General features: G+C 37.0%; 1 protein-coding gene across 2 annotated transcripts in view; it reads right to left on the bottom strand.

The window, feature by feature from the left end:
* Positions 1 to 20,316, bottom strand: part of CNIH3 (cornichon family AMPA receptor auxiliary protein 3) — a 170,462-nt gene that overhangs the window by 43,025 nt on the left and 107,121 nt on the right. For both annotated transcript variants that reach the window (XM_058165506.1, XM_058165509.1), the window contains exons 4-6: positions 16,537 to 16,649; positions 15,353 to 15,496; positions 8,799 to 12,354 (exon numbers count right to left, since the gene is read on the bottom strand). In XM_058165506.1, the coding sequence (XP_058021489.1) occupies positions 12,327 to 12,354; positions 15,353 to 15,496; positions 16,537 to 16,649 (285 nt within the window). In that variant the 3' untranslated portion in view covers positions 8,799 to 12,326. Of the gene's footprint in view, positions 12,355 to 15,352; positions 15,497 to 16,536; positions 16,650 to 20,316 lie in introns of those variants that run through there.

The raw sequence follows: 20,316 nt of genomic DNA, 5'->3' as shown, positions 1-20,316 counted from the left end.
CTATTAGAATTTAGAATTTAGATACTAAGATAAACATACAAATTATTCTTATGTGTTCTCCTGAGTTTTCAGAAGTCTAAGGTAAGTTATGCAAGGTAATTTAATTTTCTTTGGTTGAGGAAACACTAAGATTTGTGGTCTCTTTGCAATAATGGTTTAATAAACTTTCATTTACGCATTATCTACAAAGAGGAGCAAGTGTTCTCCTAGGTGCTTCATTTGCAATCAGGTTACAACTAAACAGTTCCGTCTTCTCCCATTTCTGCCGAAATGTAAACTGCCCAAACACATTCTAGCTATCTCTCAGTCCCTTTCCTAATTAAATTCATACTATAGATACATACTAAACACTATCTCCTATTATGTCTTAAGGAATTTAGGAAATATTGCTGAGCTGGTGTTTAATGTGTGAGTTTTGTAAATGATTCCAATACGATTAGCAGAAAATCATTCTGGTTCATTCCAATTTTTTTGAATGCTAGATTTAGTTTACGCAGAAAAAACTTTCCTTGATCAACACACCTAACAGTACAGTAGCTATGAGAAAGAGAATGGTTCCATTTACTTTGAAGGAAGTGGCAGTCTGCCTTCTGTCCAAGAAGTCATCATTGGATCCAACAGAACTGGACAACCTGCATCCTGGACATAAACTGTTTCAACTCCTACCCTCAAAACGACGCTATAGAGCACTGCACACCAGAACAACTAGACACAAGAACAGTTTTTTCCCGAAGGCCATCACTCTGCTAAACAAATAATTCCATCAGCACTGTCAAACTATTTACTGAATCTGCACTACTCTTAATCCTCTCATAGTTCCCATCACCAATCTCTTTCCATTTATGACTGTATGACTATAACTTGTTGCTGGCAATCCTTATGATTTATATTGATATATTGACCATCAATTGTGTTGTAAATGTTGTACCTTGATGAACGTATCTTTTCTTTTATGTACACTGAGAGGATATGCACCAAGACAAATTCCTTGTGTGTCCAATCACACTTGGCCAATAAAAAATTCTATTCTATTCTATTCTATTCTATTCTATTCTATTCTATTCTATTCTATTCTATTCTATTCTATTCTATTCTATTCTATTCTGTTCTATTCTATTTCAGAAGGTGTAGGCTTGCACATCCAAAGGGGGAAGAACAGATTATTTAGACTCTTTTCAGTAAGGTTTCAGGCTAGATTACAAAGCTGAAACTGCATTGATCACATCTGATGATGACCTTCAGCAGATTTGGGATGGGGATGGTACATTCATCTAATTTTCCTTGAACTAAACAAATAATTGGGTTTTGCTTTTCTCCTACTTATGGCATGAGCATGTCATGCAACTAATATAATACCACATTGCTGTTATAATGTAAGACTCTTCAAGTGAATATCTAAGTAAGTGTCTGAATTCATTAATGTTCCTGTAGCTTAGCATTTACTTCTCTGAGATATTTTGTGCACGGAGATGTTTTTTGGGAAATGAGATTGTCGTGCACTAAATTAGTTATGCAAGAATTAATCTCAAAATATATTTGCAATTATGATGGACCAGCTCACCATAAATCTGCATTGTGATAATGCAATATTATGAATGCTCATGTTAGCACATCAGTAAGAATGTTATACTAATTTAAAGTGGAAGATGGCATTACATTAAACATATGGCTACCACCAAAAATGACAACATATGCTTCAATTTTTATTTGGTAGTTATGACCTGTGCATTACCTTCCCACACCACTGGTAACACTCACTACTAATATACTATATCAAGTATTTTACTGGACATTGTACAGACAGAGAAAGATTTAAAATTGCAACTGTTTGGTATTGTTCCTATTCTTTGTGCTGAAATTGTTTTTATTTGTATTATGAAAATTCCCTGTGAATTTGAGCTTGGGAAAGGGAAATGACACTCAATAGAGGCAAATAATAGAGCTTTTTAAATTTGTAGAACTTTAGCTAATGCTAAGCTATCAGCCTGTTCTGCTCAGGTGTCCAACTGAAACTTTATGTGCTACTTGACCTTGACAATTTCCCTACTTCCTAAGCAAAAACAGCACAATATTTCCACTAATTTGTATTGAATGCATCAGCAATATTAGAGTGGCAGTTATTTGGAATACATTCCTTGTGGCATGAATGAATCCCAATTGTTTCAAGGTTCAGTATAGGTTTGGGGAGTTGTATCAGGATTCTGATCTAGTATCTCCATGCTGTTCATCATTATACCATTTTCCTTTACCTCCATCCTTGTCTTCCATTTTATGGTAGTAGCCAGAATGATTATCCAGACTGGGAGCTTGATAGAATTGTGAACTTTAAAAAGCATATTTAAAACATTTGAATCACCATAGTGTTATATTTTTTAAAAAAAGGGTGCTTGGTAACAACTACTTTTAAATGAGCCCATATTTTTTCTTCAGCATGACAGAACTAATCAGGTCAGCTTACAAAGCAAATCTCAAGCCAAGCCATGCTATGTGTCAACTGAAAGGGATATTTTTTTCCTTCCTCTATAGTTTATAGACTTCGGTAACCCTCAGTAATTCTGACTGCTGTCCAACAGCTCTACTAAGAATAATTATCATGCAATTGTCACACAGTTGGTATTAAAATACACCCACATAACAAATAGATGCACATGAGTTCCTTTATTCAGAATAGTATAGGCCTCAATTGAAGCTAATCCTGCCATGCTATTAAGAATTTACAATTGCCTAAACCCTAGGTATTTCCATACTACTATTCTAAAGGCTTATGCTTTCACTGTGTGACATACTTTAAAATATCATTTTGAAGCTAGGCAATATTTTTAAAATTAAATATTATTATAATTGTAAATATTGTATCTTCAAGTTAATTACAAAGCATTTTATGTCCATTGATACATTCTTATTGTCTAGTTGGGAAGCACAGAGCCACATAATTCTGAAGTAACTAGGTTAAGTTTTCCTATGAAAACGATATCTTACGAAGTGATCAATAAACATGTACTATTTTTGTTTCATATCAAAGATGTACTATAGTCCTGAAGTAATAATAATCTCCCTAACCATTATATTAAAAGATAAAAAGTATACATTTACTTGGCTGCACCAAGTAAATGATGTTGGATATGCAATGAGCAGCACTAGTTACTAGTGTGTTTCCAGGTACAATTCAAGGTGCTTGTTACCTTTAAAGTCCTAGATGGCTTAAGACTGGGGTACTTAAGGGATGACTTTTCACAATAGTTTCTACCCATCCAGCCAGACAGGTTGCACATGCTGCGGGTCCTGTCAACAAGGAATGTCAGCTGGTAGGAATTAGGAAACATGCCTTCTCTGCTGTAGCTCTTGCCCTTTGGAACATCCTTCCGAGCAGGGATGTCAAACTTGCATTGTTACATTGTCATCACATGACGTATCACAACTTTTCCCCCTTCACTAAAACGGGGATGGGCATGGCCAGCTCATGATGCATCTGGCCTGCAGACCATGAGTTTGACACTCAAAGATTGAATAATCCCAATCCTATTAAAGGTAAAGGTAAAGGTTCCCCTCGCACATACGTGCTAATCGCTGCCAACTCTAGGGGGCGGTGCTCATCTCCATTTCAAAGCCGAAGAGCCAGCGCTCTCCAAAGACGTCTCCGTGGTCATGTGGCCGGCATGACTCTATGTCAAAGGCGCACAGAACACTGTTACCTTCCCACCAAGGTGGTCCCTATTTTTTCTACTTGCATTTTTACGTGCTTTCAAAACTGCTAGGTTGGCAGAAGCTGGGACAAGTAACGGGAGCTCACACCATTACACGGCAGCACCAGGGATTCGAACTGCTGAGCTTCTCGACCTTTTGATCGACAAGCTCAACATCCTAGCCCCTGAGCCACCATGTCCCTATACCCAACCCTATTAGCCTTCTTTAAAAACCAGGCCTGGGACACTGATGTATTAAGGGCCATTTCTTGACTTTACTGAAAATTATAATATTTTTCAGCTGCTCTATATTTATCTTGTACAGCTTTAATTGTTTTAACGGTTTTAGAATTGTTTGCTACTCAGAATTTGAGATATTTGAAATGGTGTCAGCCCCAAGCCCCAGAAATGAAACAATGAGATCCTTTCAAGTCTAGAATTTTATTTGCTTGCACTTAACAGATAGAATCTTGCCAGGCTAAAGCTATAACTTTCTAACCTAATAAATATATCCCTATTCTAGGATGTGGCTAGCCTGAACCCACATCTGCACTCCACCTTCCATTCAGAAATATGCAATTATTGTTTTCTGACCCTCCCCAGAATGTGTTGCCACCTCCCTGGGAAGCTGTAGTATTACTACCCAAAATTCCCTCCACTTCTTCTTCAGCTGCACATTCCATCATGGATGGGTGGCTATAGGAATTAAATGAATAAATAAAATTGAAATGTGTGACTAGAGAAATTATCCTCTTTTTTCATTGTCCACCCTTTGGGAAGATAGGCCAATCTTACAACAAATAAATAAAATAAAACTTTTATTTTTTTAAAAAAAGGAAAGGGGAACATAAAAATACTTTAGTAGTTAAGGAGATCCAAGATGTATAGGTACACAAATCAGCAATAACACCATAAAAAAACCATTCCAGTAGAAAAATGTATCAGGAAAATTCAAAGTTCTGGCAGATCACAATATCGTGTCATTCTGCTTCTAATTAGAGAGACAGTTTAAAACTGCCAAGTGGCAAAAATTGCTGGTTCAAAATGGATAATTGCATGTCTTGAATACAAGTCCTGCATATCCAAAACAACAGGGCTGGTTGTACAAATTGGATTTCTACTTTTTTATCTCTAATAAAATTTTCTCATCCAAATTGAAGTTGAGCCCTAGTGTCTTCATGGATGCATGCATGCAATAGCTTGGGGCAATTTTCTTTACTTTGCAGTTTAACCTATAGTCCTGCTATTTCTTTAAGGTCTCCAACCCAAGTTCTAACCAGATTCAACCCTGCTTAAGTTAACCAATATTGTCATCTGTTGAGATTGGGGTAAGAAAGGGCACATGGTGAGGGTAAAATGTGCCTCCTTTCCCCTTCTTTTTGATGAACACTTCACATGAATCATTGTACTTGGGGTCTTTAAAAAAGCTGTGTGTAAAAATAAATCCAAAATGAACAAGGGAGATTTATAACAATTGCTTCAATTTATGCCACAAATAGCAACAAAATAAAGTTCTGCAAAACATTGTTTTCAATTACTTCTTCAAATTGCAGAGGAATATTATATTTTTGTAGACATGTTTTTCCTCTCCAAACATAGATAAATCTGCTTTATAAAAGTGTAAATTATATAAGATATAAATTAGATAGATAAATACATAAATTCCCTCAAAATATGTCCTTATATCTCTTTTCAAAGCATGGTGATAAAAATACCCCTGCAGAGAAAGAATATACATAATAAAATTCAGTCCATAAAACTTGCTCTAAAACTTACAGGCTTACAAATGCAGATGCAGAAAAGTTGCAATCCAATAACTGAAAGATTAAACTCCAGACTAAAGGAGGTTGTGTTGCTTTTAGCTTAATACATTTTGTTTAACTACAGCATGGGATACAGACAAGCATTTATGAGACAGAATTGTTTATATCTGTGGCATCAAAAAGAAAGGAATGCAAAAACAAAAACAATGCTTAGTGAATGAACTGAAGCAATTAGAATTAAAGCCCAAGAATATTTAGTTTGAGGCTTAGAACAAAATTTTTTAAAGTAAATGAGAGCTACAAGATGTTTTTGTTCAACAAAAATATTATGGAAAAATCAAGACGTCAAAGCTTATAGTGTAAAGAACCAAACAACTATTATTTTTGTTTGGGATAGAACTAATATCTTTGCAATGACGGATGTGATGGATCAATTTGTTAACTATCACTCAAGATTATATAGTAAACAGACAGCTGTTCCAAAAAAGACAGAAGAGTATTTGAACACAATACATACAAAATTTATAGATCAACAAAAGGAGGTTCTCCAAAGGCTCATAACAGAAGAGGAAACAAAAGCAATTAAATAACACTGAAATTGAGCAAGGCTTCTGGAATTGATAGCATTTATATATAATATATTAAACAAGATTTTATATGGAATTTAATTAAACTACTAACTTAGGTAATAAATGAGATTCAGCAACATAAGAACTTCCATCTTCATGAAAAGAATACCCATTCAGTTTTCTAACCATTGACATTTCACCATCTTAATGCAGATATAAATAGAATACATTTTCTAGAATGGAAAACTTCATAGTATACATTGAGTTCTTTCAACACTGGAAATACTTCCATCTCAAACTATAACAAGGGAATAATTTAGAACATCTTAAATGCCAGTTGAGATATTTTCCCAGATTGAAAAGTATAAAGAAAAGTTTAAGAAAATTTTTCCTTCTCTCTATGACACTCTTCCTATTTCTCAGTGTTTTTGACTTATGTGACTGAGGAGGAATTACCTTGAGGGTTTTTGAGTGCCCATGCAACAGCGCAGAACTGTAGTCTAAATATAGGTCAATGTAGATCTGGTTGTAGATCTGCAGATATAGCTGGAGGTGTAGATGGTTGTAGATCAAAGTAGATGTGGGTGCTCCATCACTTAAGGCTTTCAGAAAGAGACAGCCATTTGTCTGAAATGGTGTAGGGTCTCCTGCTTGAATAGGTGGTTGGACTAGAATAGTGTTTACCAATTGGTAGTCCGTGGACCACTGGTGGTCCGCGAGAAAATTTTGGTGGTCTGCAGAAAAATTATTTGCATTTTTTATATTGCACTAAATCAGGGGTTCTCAAACTACAGTGTTCTGTCCCCACCAACCACAACCAAGCAGACACGCGAGCTGACTATATCTGCCAGCAATTTACTCCTACGACAGATATCAGTTCTGGCAACGAGCCTGCGACTGCCAAGTTCTCTTATCTCCTCAGACCAACGTAACTGCAGTTCAGAAATAAACAGAAGCCAAAGTCAGTCTCAAAATATTGCAGCCAAAGTTTCCAAGAATCAGTTTTTTCCGTCACAAGAAGCTATAGAGCAGCTCCTCCTGCTTTTTTTTTTTGTTTTGTTTACATTTATACCCCGCCCTTCTCCGAAGACTCAGGGCGGCTTACAGTGTATAAGGCAATAGTCTCATTCTATTTGTATATTTTTACAAAGTCAACTTATTGCCCCCCCAACAATCTGGGTCCTCATACGCTGTGCGATGTGGCTCCGTGACTCAGCACTCTCTAGGCCTGCCCCACCCCTTCTTTTGTTGTTCCCGCCTCTCCTTTCTGCGATGCCTGGGATTTAACCAGGACTGATTGTCAGCAGCTGAGTCTTGAGGCATTTCCTGGGAGGGGGAAGGTATGGGAGAAAGAGGCGTCATCATCTCCTCCACCTGGCCTGCCTCTGGGACCTGGAGCAGAGCCAGAGAGGAAGGCTCTTCCCCCTCACTCTCTCAGTCACTCTCTGCCAAGAGGCCAGGCTCGGGAGTTGAAGACACAACATACAGCCCCTGGGCCTGATACGTGCAATGAACCTTGTGTTGCTGCAGAGAGTCTCCCCCTTCGGGGTCTTTTTGTGCAGGTCAGAGGGGGGAAGAAATTCCAACTTGGGGTCTGCTTCAGCCTCCTGGTATGGGGCTTTGGGCAAAAGCTGGAGGGAAGTGCCACTGATGGTGAAGAGCCGGAAGGGCTTGTTCCAGTGGGACTGCATAATGGCCTGGAACTGGCTGACCATCTCAGCCCGCTAAGCCTTCAGGCACCGGTACCAGGCCTTGCACTCCTGCAGGTCTTTCCTCTGCTTGGAAAGCCTATAGTAGGCTTGTAGTCCTCAATGCGGTGCTTCTGCTGAGCCTCCTTCTTGGTCAGATCCAATTTGAACTGAGCCAGCTGTTTTGCCTACACTTTCTCATGGTGGCTGCTTAGTTCCAACAACTGCTTCCTGTTGGGACCCTAAGGAGCTCGGGTGGGCAGGCAAGGAGTGGCTGGGAGGGGAGGGGTGAGTAGAGGCCAACGGGGCACCCCTCAACGCGAGTGACATTGAGTTGGCCATGCCCACCCAGTCACATGACCACCTAGCCATGCCCACCCAGCCGGTCATTAGGCAGATCCTATTAGTGGTCCACAGGATTTTAAATTATGAATTTAGTCATCCCTGAGGTCCAAAAGGTTGGTAACCCCTGGACTAGAAGACATCCAAGGTACCTTCCAACTCTATTATTCTATGTTCTGTGGTTGCTTCCAATCTTGTGACAAAGAGGTATATCACAACAAATGGAAGACCATATGGTTATATGCATTAATTGTTCATTAATTGTGTCCAATTATCAGTAGAAGATCCTTCAAAGTTTTTTCAACATAAACACATGGTAGATCTGACTACATGGTCATAAGCATTCACATGCGAAGAAATGCAGATTCAAAACAGCTTTCTCTCGCCTCTATTTAAGTGCAAAGATAGGAAGCAGAAGATGCCTCAATGGGACAATCATACTTGGATCTCAGCTTATTTGTGTCCATTCATCACTATGTCTCCCCATTCTTAAAACAAGACCAATATAATAAATTAAAGGAAGACATTTTTCAAATATAATTAACATATTGGACTATTTGGGCACACTTCAACCGTCTAGGTTGAAGTTTGCACAATACAATACAGTTAGACACCTTTTAACTGAGTACTTTACTTTTAAACCAAGCACAAATGATTCCAACTGCATTTAATAAAATTATTACAGATAGCTCAAACCTTACAAAAAATGCAAAGATTTATTTTAATAAATCATAGAATTATACAGATGCCAACTTTGAATTTCAGCAGTGTTACTAACAAGCATTAGACAATATAACAATATTGTCATTGTTACAGTCTATTAAAAATATTTACTGTTTTAATTTATTTTACCAAACACCCATTAACCTTATGTACCTCACTGAACATATGCACTGAAAGCATGAAGTTTAATATTATCCAGTTCTAGAAAAATTAATTTATAGCATATTATATAAATATTCCAAATCCATAGCTGAATAATACTTTCATAGCATACAAGGAAGATAATACAAAATGATGTGCAAGCTATTCAACCTCTAGAATTTTTCATCAGAAAAAAATGCAAGATAGGTACCATTTCCCCAAAAATAAGGTCTATTCTGAAAATAAGACCTAGCATGTTTTTACGTGTGCATCTAAGCCAGTGGTTCTCAACCTTTATAGTGCTGCGACCCCTTTAATACAATTCCCCACGATGTGGCAACCCCAACCATAAAATTATTTTCGTTTTGAATTTATCGCACCTGAAGCCGCATTGGCTAGCGATCTGAACTGCTTGCGATTGCCTTGAGGACGGAGGCATTAAAGCGGAGACTCCTCCCCTATTAAGTTTATCGCGCCTGAAGCCAGATTAGGCTAGCGATTGGGAATGATTGCAGCTGGCTTGAGAGGGAGACATCAGAGCAAAGATTTCTCTCTTTTTTAATTCATCATGCCTGAAGCCGAATTCGGCTAGCGATTTGAAGAGCCTGCAGCTGGCTTGTGGAGTCAACCATTGGAGCGCGATTCTTCAACTCACAAGTATACTTCCCATATTTCCGATGGTCTTAGGCGACCCCTGGCAAATCTTCATTCGACCCCCAACAGGGTCCTGACCCACAGGTTGAGAACTGCTGATCTAAGCCCTACCGCCCCAAAATAAGCCCTACTTAAGAGCCTGTAGAGCCACCCGCCCAACCATTCTGTCTGGTTGCTCTTGGTGTCATGGCCACGAGGTGAGGTGGGGGGTGGAGCTGCCCCATGTGCCCCACACCAGCTTACCTCAGAGCCCCCACAGTCAGGCAATCCATGTCCCGATACCTGCCTCGCAGTGGCAGCACTGGCAGTCATGTGCAGCAGGAGCCCACATGGCCACTGGCCCATTTCTTCTACTTGCTCCCGGCCGCAATAGAGCAGGAGGCCAAGCTGCGTTTTGATGCCATGGCCACAAGGTGAGGCAGGTGTCAGGGTATGGATGACTTCCCGTACATGGGGAAAAATAAGACCCCCAAAAATAAGGCCTAGTGCTTATTTTGGGGGCCCAAAGTAAATAAGATCCAGTCTTTTTGGACTTCATTGTTTATACTTGTGTTACCCGAAAATAAGACCCAGTCTTATTTTCGGGTAACACAAATATAAACAATGAAGTCCAAAAATTTGGCCAAAAAATGTAGTAAATGGACAGTCAAAAGATTAAGTTTATGGGCTGAATGTAGAATGACTATTGGTGGCATTTTCAGAAAATCTGTTGACAAAATGACCCCATTTCTAGTAGGTGATGAAACTAATACTCCCGCTGAAGTCAATAGTATTTATTCTCAAGTAAATGTACACAGGAATATCATTTTAGACAACAATCCTATACTCATATATCTGGGAACATGAACCAATGAATAGAATAGAGCTAATTTCTGAGTTAGCATGGTTTATGCCTTTTCACAGGTGACTTTGAGAACATAAAACATACATGCTTACTAAAAATTTAGAATTTGTTGTTTTATTAAGATCTATTAGGCTTAGGTGTAATAAATTGTGTACTTAAAATACACAATTAGATAGACACTGCAAGCCCTGGTGTAAAATAGTGAGCTGAATAAATGTGTTCACTTTCCACCTTTAAACTGGTTCTTTGAAGACATAAACAAAGGATTATCCATATCACTGTGCAGTTAAGGTTCAGTTCGTTCAAATTGAGTTGCTTTTAATGGTATTGTGTTTTAAACAAACAATAATGGTATGCAATATCATATAATAGTATGGTGTTTTACACACACACATATAAGTGTAATATGTGTTATCTTATATTTCTTTCCATAATTTCTTTCTACATTTGTTTGTACTTTAGCAAAATTGTATTTTAGTTTTTGTTTTTATTGTAGTTTCTATTGTTTGTGAGCTGCTTGTGGCTATGTTGCATACAATTGGCAGGTACATAGATATTTAAATAAATAAATAAATATATTTTAAAAACATACATGTTGCACTACCAGTTTCTCCTTCTTTCCAGGAAGTCGTTTGTACTCTATGTTTTCAGTAGGCACATTGATGGGAAAAATGAGAGGCTGAAGGAATAAGCTGTTCCACTCTGTTCAACATAAAATATCAATTAATGCAGATGTGCCATCCTGCTGAGATTTTAGGCTATTATACAATTTATCTTTTCTCTCTTCAAAACTCATAAGCTATGGCAGTTTTTTGTATAGGGAGCGCTCTTAATTGTATGAATTCAGAAGAAAATTTCACTGGTTTTATCCCCAGCCAATGTTTGGGAATGTAGTGTTAAATATATCAGCATAGATCTTTACTGTCTTTGTGAGCATATCTCAAAACAAAATTTGAAAGATACTACACAAAATGAAAAACAATTGGCATTTTGTTCTACAACATCGACCATGTTGTTGATCTACTGGATACATAGGAAGGGAGGGAGGGAGGGAGGCCGTTGATTTCATTCAACTGAAGCAATTACTTTGATATGACAGATCTCCAGACAAAAGTAAACTGGACTTTTTAATATGTACTGCAGGGTGTAGAACATTGTTGAGGCATTCATTACATTACTAGGACATGTTTTTCCTCCAGTAAGAGAAATGCAATATTATAGAATGCTTGAGATAACTGTATTATTATATATAACATAATATTATTTTACCACACTACCTACCCTAATTCAGCATAGTTGAAACATTAGCATCAACCACAAAAAATAACTGAGTGCAGTTTGAATGTGTTTGGCCCTGTGTTCTCCCAAGATATGTTTTCTTCAGTCACTGAAATTGCAAAAAGTTTCACAACTTTTTTCTAGCATATGATTGAATGCAGAATATTGCACGCATCTATTATCTGCATCTACTTGACCACAGGTCCAGAGGATAGTTGCCTTGCTTTCAAGTTCCTCTGGGAAAAAAGGCTACAGAAACAATCTTGTTTGTGGCAAAACCTGCACTCTGAAGACAAATTAATATAATAAAAGTCATACTCCATCACAAGCAGATGAAACTGTCTACTTCACACATTATAAATATCTAGTTTTTTTATCCTGGGATATAAAAAAATGCAAGTTTTAAAACAAAGGGAGGAAAGAAGAAAATGAGCTTGCTTAGCCATCCATCACTTGATTTTTTTTCCACTTGTGCTGTCACCTGTTATTCTTATAGGGTTTTATCTCTCGCTCTTTTATATCCTGTACGGTTCCTGGATGTAAAGTTTCCATTTCTTTGCTGTGGTTTAGTATTAGGCATCACTGTAGGGTGGATCTTTATACGGTCACTTTTGTTTTCAGTCTTTTACATAATCGTTGAATTAGGAAGTCACTAAAGCGTAGATCATGCTGAACATAAACAGAAAAAAAGAATATGAAAAGATTCCTTGAAAGATGCATATCTCTTATATTTTTATAAATTATTTTATACTATGAAATTCTTTACTTTGGGAGTATTCTACCATTGTATCTCTACAGGCTATATATAAATTGCAAAGGACTCAACACTGCTAACAAGAAAATATGCAATACATTATAATGTCCATTTTCTTCACAAATCTGACACTAAGTCACTGCATTCCTTATGCAATAGCTCTGAAAGATTATCTCTGAAATTTTTGTCATCTCTGAATTTTTATCTCTCTGATATATTTGCTTCTTTATTTGATTCTCTTTTTTTCATCTGGGAGAAAAGGAACAATAATTAGTGAGAATTTTAAAAGAGCTGCAATGTAATTTTTTGAAATATAATTATACTGTGGAGTCCATTAAAAATGCCCTTAATTATAAAACACTGCTTTGTAGAACAATTCCAAATGAAATTCACTCAATGTTACAGCAATAGTTAAATGAGATAGGACTATTTCTACATATGGTGATTTGTTTTTATATTGTAGATGACATCTAATTGTGCATTTACTTCTTCCATGGAGCTCAGGGCTGCATGCATAAATTTATAAAATCATATCCCATTGTAAAATTGTCCATATTCACTTAATTTCAGCAAGATTTTTGTATGTGTAATATACACTTATCTAGAACATGTGAGATAAGTGATCTAGATTTTAAAAGAAAAGGGTAAGCAAAAACTGTTTCTGACTGTAACACATGTAGCTTTTTTTAATTGCCTTTTTTGAATGATATATAAGGAAACAAAAAGATCAGAACACATCCTCCGCAGCAACCAACATCCCAATAAACAGAGATTAATACCGGACAAATAATCAAGACAAGAACAGTGCCCTAATCAAAGAACTACCAAGAAGAAAGCCAACACTACTAGGGCAAACTACTGCATATAAAGAGGGAGCAAACCCCATACTCACTAGCAATGATGATGTTACCTAGTCAGGTAATAAAACATCTGGCAAGCAAATAACTAAGTTCAGAGAATATCAAGCACTTCACTGTTTAACCCTGAGCTACATTTGTTCTCTTCTATTGTTCATGAGATATGAAGAATAATCGGAGGAAATTTCTGTGAATGGTGACCCCTGATTTGGTTAGTATGATTTTATGCTATCAGATAGAACAATAAGCAGCTATGATTGAGCGAATAGTGGTCTAGTTTATAGTTTATGCCAAATGCCCTCCCAAATGCAGGACAGACAGTAATGTAATTTTTTCTCTTTCTCCATTTATTACTGCTAATAAACAATTTGCATAGGTAAATTAATGATGTCTAATTACTTAATGTATAAAATGTATTTATTGTATGATTCCCATAAGTTATGCTGTTTTATCCACAATCAGGAATCATGCTCTCGAAAAACAGCTCATGTGTAAATATAAAGCATTATAAAATTAATATTGGCATATATACTAAATAATGCTCTACAATGAGATTGCACACTACTTAAGTAGAACAGCATTAATGGATGGCCTTAATAGTAAAACTGCCTTCTTAGAAATACAATGCTAGTTTTTACAGTGCATTTTACAGAATCTGTTTTATTGGCTGAGGAGATAAGAAATGTGCTTCATTTGGAACAGTTTGCTGCTTCACTTATAGACATTCACTAAATAGTTTGTGAACAAATATTGATGCCTGGTGCTAGGCAGCTCTCATATCTGTAACTAGAAAAATAAAACTATCACTCTGATGTACAACATTATAAAGTTAAAAACAGCATTCCCAAATCCTTCTGTTAAAAAGTCATCTGTAAAACTAGTAGTTTTTTTCCAAGTCCCATATTGGTAAATTAATAATTAATAATAATAATAATAATTTAATTTTTATACCGCCCTTCTCCCGAAGGACTCAGGGCGGTGAACAGGCAGATAAAATAATACAATACATTTCAATAAAAACACTATTTAAAAAACTTATTCCAAAAGCCTAAATTTAAAATACAATACAAAATATAAAATAAACCCCAATAAAATCCATGTTTAAAAACCCTATTAAGGCAGTCCTGCTCGGAAGAAAAGATATGTTTTACTTTTATTACTTTTATTTATGGCATAATACTTTTATTTATGGCAAAAAAACCTGAATATATCATATAAATTATGATCTTTTGAGTGATCCAGTTAATTTTCTTAATGAGATTTGGCAGGCAGGATCACATTATAGTGACTGATTATATATCACTCCCACCCAATCAGTTCAAACCCCCACTAGCAGTTAAAAAGGAAGAAACAGCTGCAATCACACATTGCTCCCAGAAGCACGAAGCTGAAGCCTGAAGATGACGAATGAGACTTCGTCGAAACGTCGCCAAGACACTTCCAATTTTACGCGGGAGAAAACCCGAATAACCATAGATCTACATATATATATATATTTGTTTGTTTTCTGAGGTTTTCATGGGTGTTTGTATGTAGGTCTTTGGTTATTCGGGTTTTCTCCCGCGTAAAATTGGAAGTGTCTTGGCGACGTTTTGACGAAGTCTCATTCAGCATCTTCAGGCTGGTGTTTTCAGTTTTCAATTCGTCATCTTCAGGCTGGTGTTTAGAAGCACAAAGCTGAAAACACCAGCCTGAAGATGATGAATGAGTCTTCGTCGAAACGTCGCCAAGACACTTCCAATTTTACGTGGGAGAAAACCCAAATAACCAAAGACCTACATATATTTGTTTTTGTATATGCCGAATATGCCAATATATAAATATATAATATGCCAATATATAAAATATAATATTCAAAAATAGATGTACTCATTGTCTCTGATTGTTATCAACCTAATGGTTAACGTTTGGGTAATGTTGTTAACAACCTGATGGCTCTTGAGGTAGTAAAAGCTGTTCTCTTCAACAGATAGGATGGCAATGCAGTACAAAGAGAGGGAAGGTAGATTTCTAAATGTTAGCAATTGCCTTTTAGAAGAAATGAGGTCATACTTACCAGTACAAATAGTAGAAGAATGAGAGGAGATAGAAAGCTAGTTTACACCAGGCTTCCCTTTGACAATAACGCAAGGTATCTGCATTCATAACTGCAGGTGGATCATAGGCTAGCTCTGTGCTGTCTGCTGGACAATGGAAATACCTGAAAGAGAACACAAGAAAATCTTCAAGATTCTCACTAAAATTATATCAACCCACAAGGTCTTTAATCATGTGTTCTGTTCCCAGAGTGCTTCATTGTCCTCTCGTTATTTCATTCTTGTCACAACATCATAGACCTCTATGCAATTAGGCATAAGTACAGGCAAGAATCTGGTCTATTTGTGCAAAGCTCTTTACAAAATTGAGAAAACTCTCTTCTCACAAGTTTCTAAGTCCAAAGAAACTTGCAGGCTCTATTCTCTGCTATAGAAAATTAACTCCTTATGGGAAAGGCTGTGAGGCACAATGAGAGATAAAAATAAAGTCTCTTGCATGTGCTTTTTTCTTTCTCTTCATACATGGATGAAGGAGCACTAGAGTAGAATTATGAATTTGCCTTATAATTATTTTACTTGTGACTCAATTTTGATTCCTGACAATGATATAAACAAGTCCATGCAGTTTTCTTGAAAACATTTTTGAAAGCAGTTTGCCATTGCATCGTTCCTACAGCTCAGAAAGATTATCTCAAAGTCACCTTCCATGTCTAAGGCAAGAGTAGAACTAATTTTCTCCATACCTAATCCAGTACCTTAATAACAAAAACAAAATGGCTCTTTTGTTTTGTGATATGTAAAACAAATTATATTTCTGGTCCATTACATTTTATGCTGTAGGAGAGCCAGACAGTATCTTTTAGCTACTCCTGGTATTTAACATATAAGTATAACATCATCATCCTGTCATGAGACCTTGCTCTATTCTATTCACCATTCACTATATCAGAAGACAATGCTTTATATGCTGGATGTACCCATGCCCTTGATATCCCCATGTCAGGTGGAAAAATTAATACAAACAATCTTATAGGTCACAGCAGATACAATTTTCTCTTCACAGTATCATCTCCATGTAAGGAAAGACATTTATTTATTACATTTCTGCCTGTCTGGCAGTTATTCACAACAAAAGAACTTCTACTAGGGAGCTAGAGGTGACAATTTTTTGAACACAAACGAATCAAAATAGAGTTAGATTTACCTCCAAAAATGATAGAAAAGCAGGGGAATATTCAAGCCCAGAGTTAACCATTCTTGAGCACACAGAAACATTATGCAGAAAAGGCTATGGATGGAATATTCTGGCAACACTAACTAAAGAGAAAGGAAACAAAGACAGGATAATAAGGTTAATAATTCACCTTGCCAGAAGATCAGTCATAATTGCAAATTTTTTACTCTATTACAACAGTTTATCTATATAATTGAAAGTCATTGTATAATACTGTGAATCTGAGCAACATAAATCCTGAATGCAAGCCACATTTATCCTGCTCTTTGTAGGTCATCCTCAACTTACGACCATTCATTCAGCAATCATCCAAAGTTATGACAGCGCTGAATGAATGATAGTTACAACCGGCCATCCTGGTACTCTTGTATCACATTGGCAACTGGCTCACACTTATAACTGGTTGCAGCACCCCACAATCACATGATTGCCATTTGCAACCTTCCATGCCAGCTTCCCCTAAACTCAAGGGGAAGTTGCCAGGAAAAGATGCAAGACACTGGGGAACATCTCCCCATCCACACACCCAAGCTCCTCTGTGCTTACACCAGCTACTTGCACAACCCTACATACCCTCCCCAAACCTCCCCAGGCCTACCCACCACTTGTGCACCCGCACACACTCTTCCTGAGCCTTGCTGTGCCTTCTTCACACTCTCACACACTCTCCCTGAATTTTGCCATGCCTCTCCCCTTTCATGTTATTTCTTCCTCCTCCAGGCAACAACCACCCCAAACCTAGCTGCACGCATCCTGCACCATTCTAGCCACTTCTGCACTCCACATGCCAGCAGCAGTCATTTACTTGAATGCTAGCCTGCTTGCAAGCCACCTATGACTTGTTACTTCTTGCTGGCTTTCCCAATGATTTTGGTTGTGAAGAGCTGGCAGCAATTGCAAAGAGGTCCTCACCTAACAACCATTGCAATTCAATTAATGACAGAAATTGAGACTGCAGTGACTGCCATTGCAAAGCAATATTGTACATAATGACCACATTGATTAGTGATGGAAATTTTGGTCCCGATTGCCATTGTAACTATCTGTATTTAAGCCTGTATTAAGGTAACCTGTATTTTAGGACTACCTGTACATAAGCCAGGGATTTTTTTTCACACTATTTAGAAAAATATTAAAAATGCTTAATTTTTGCCTCTATTTTGTATGGAAATATAAGTAAGAAACTTACAATTTGTGATGAAAAAAATGACATGACTATCTGGAGGATGATCAACACTAACTCTTTCTTAATAAAAATTAATCCTTTTTGAGCTTTTAAAAATGAGAGCCAGAACTCATAAAAGTTGACTATAACTGCACTGGTAGATTCCAGTGAATTTGTTAAGTATATCAGTTATATATCTGGTCTATATCCAGAACAGATGAGTAATTAGTATCGAAACCTGAAGAATTTTGAATAGCTTAATTTTTGGCAACAGATGAGCAACAGTGAAGAGAAAATTGGTTGCAAGCATGATAAGCTGTACAGTATACTGCTAGAGAGCCATAGCATCACCAAGTTAAAAGGGACTATTTAGACCACTGAGCCATCTCCTATTCAGAACAAGAACTCAATTGTAAGCATCACTGTTCAGCCTCTGCTTCACTGCATCCAGTAATAGGGAGCTAAAGGTCTCCTGTGACTCCCTACTCTCATACTTCTCTTTTTGCTGTTCAGCCAACTGTCCAACCGCAGCAGAGAAAGCATTCTGTTGAAGCCGCATAGTGGTTTTTGAGCGAGAAATCCCCACCACTTCTTCAACCCGCAATTCTTCCATTAAGAAAGATAGAGCAAGGAATGCCTTTGGGAACCAACAATTTGAGGTTGCTGCTTGGGAAAGGTGCCCTTTCCTGAAGATGTCCTTAGCCTGGTTTGTTTGGAGAGAGTCAGTTGTTCTCTGATTCTAACTGCTGGCATGAATCTCAATTTTGGCTCCTAACTTATCCCATGATTCTAAAGTCCTCTCTTCTCTCTCAGTAACTGATTTTGTACCTCCTAGGCACTGCCAGTAGGTCCAGCCTGATCCCATATCTTGTTCATTTGAAATATGCTTCTATAGCTTGCTATTTCTGCAGCATTTGTTTATGTTTGGGAAAGAAGGGTTTACTGTGAAGAAAATCAGGTCATCTGCCAAACACAACCCAGTAGTGATGCCTGCATAAACAGTATGTGACTTCACTTGGCCCACCTGGCAGCACAGCATGTATCAAGCTTTGCGATCTCTCAACAGGTGGCTTGCCAGCAGTATGTTCTGTGAATCAGACACAAATGAAAGGGTTTTTTTAATTCTAAAATTTGAAACTTTTTATTTCCAGGGGACTTACCAAAATCTGAATCTCAGCTCTGGCTTAAGTGTAATATTTTATGACATATCTATATATTAAGCAGATCCTTGTAAACAAGTAGCAAGTAAGAAAAACATATGTGCATTACACAGACACATGACCTATGATAGTAAAAGTATTTTTGGCCTTAAGTCAAATGGATTTCCATACCAAGCTTAAGAAGTCTACTGAAAAATTTATGAAAAGTTCCTGGTGTTCTTTCTTTTATCTGGTTAATTTCATTCATCAGATGCCTAATATTTTCTACAGGTCATACAAAGATGACAAAGTGGGAGAGGTGATATGGAGTTAACAGAAAAGCAAAAAAATCCAAATAATTGTTCTAAAGACATATAAAGGATTGAAAGCCAAATGAAAAAGCTACTGAAGCCCACTTGGGGAAACCAGAAAGCAAGTGATCTTGCTTACAACTGCTGGCATGAGAATGACTTGGCAGTCTCATTTTTCTTCCTTCAAGAGTCAGTCTTCAGAACTGATTCAAGAGATCTTCAATTCAGCCAGGTGATTTTTAGATATACTGGATTATTTACTTATTATATTTATATTTTACTTTTCCCCCAATTCTCAAAGCTGCATACTGAACACTTTCTAATTTTATCCTTCCAATGATCAAGGAGAGATAATGACTGTGAAGACATATTATGCAAAGCCAAAAACATACAGCCACAAACTAGGCCCTCTTTGGTTAGAATCCAACAATCTTACCAATATATTACATTGAATACAATTCCCATAGTTCCAGAGATGCTTCATCTTAGATTGCAATTTGTTGCAAAGCTACACCAGCTTCATTTTTATTTCTTGCCTTTTCTTTCTGATCTTTCTTGCCTTTTCTTTTTAACCACAATGAAAATTTCCTGAAAATTCAAAAGTTTGCCATGTCCCTTATAAATCTTTGGTAAACCTAGTGAAAGCATTACTGGTTCAGTCTGTAAACCTGAAGGCAAAGTTTATAAACTATGGACTGTATAATTCCAGGACTATTCCCCAAAAGCATTGATGAAATTACCCTCCGGTATTAATCTTGTCCTTTATGCTGCAACTGGTTGTATGAAATGCTACACTTTGCAGTCTTAAGGCTTCCGTATCTGGGCTGCAAAAACCAAGCATCAACTGCAACTCTTTGCTGTCACCATATAATTCTCTGGATTTTTACAATATGGTACTTATAGTTACAAAAATACAATCTACAATTACCTTTTAAACTGAAACAAATGATGGTCCTTAGAATATTTTTTTTAAATGTCTCTGGAGTTTTTTTGGCTTAGTTTTTAATTTCTTTTCATACCTAATTATTTAATTTACCTAGCAAGCCCTTAAAATGAGCCTAATTTTTCAAATCTTGTTTTCTAGTTTTGCAACTCAGTATGCTGGAATTAATGGTTGAAAGGAGATATGGAAATC

This window comes from Ahaetulla prasina, chromosome 1 (genome assembly GCF_028640845.1).
Source record: "Ahaetulla prasina isolate Xishuangbanna chromosome 1, ASM2864084v1, whole genome shotgun sequence".
Taxonomy (NCBI): Eukaryota; Metazoa; Chordata; class Lepidosauria; order Squamata; family Colubridae; genus Ahaetulla; species Ahaetulla prasina.
This window is presented reverse-complemented; position numbering and strand designations above follow the sequence as displayed.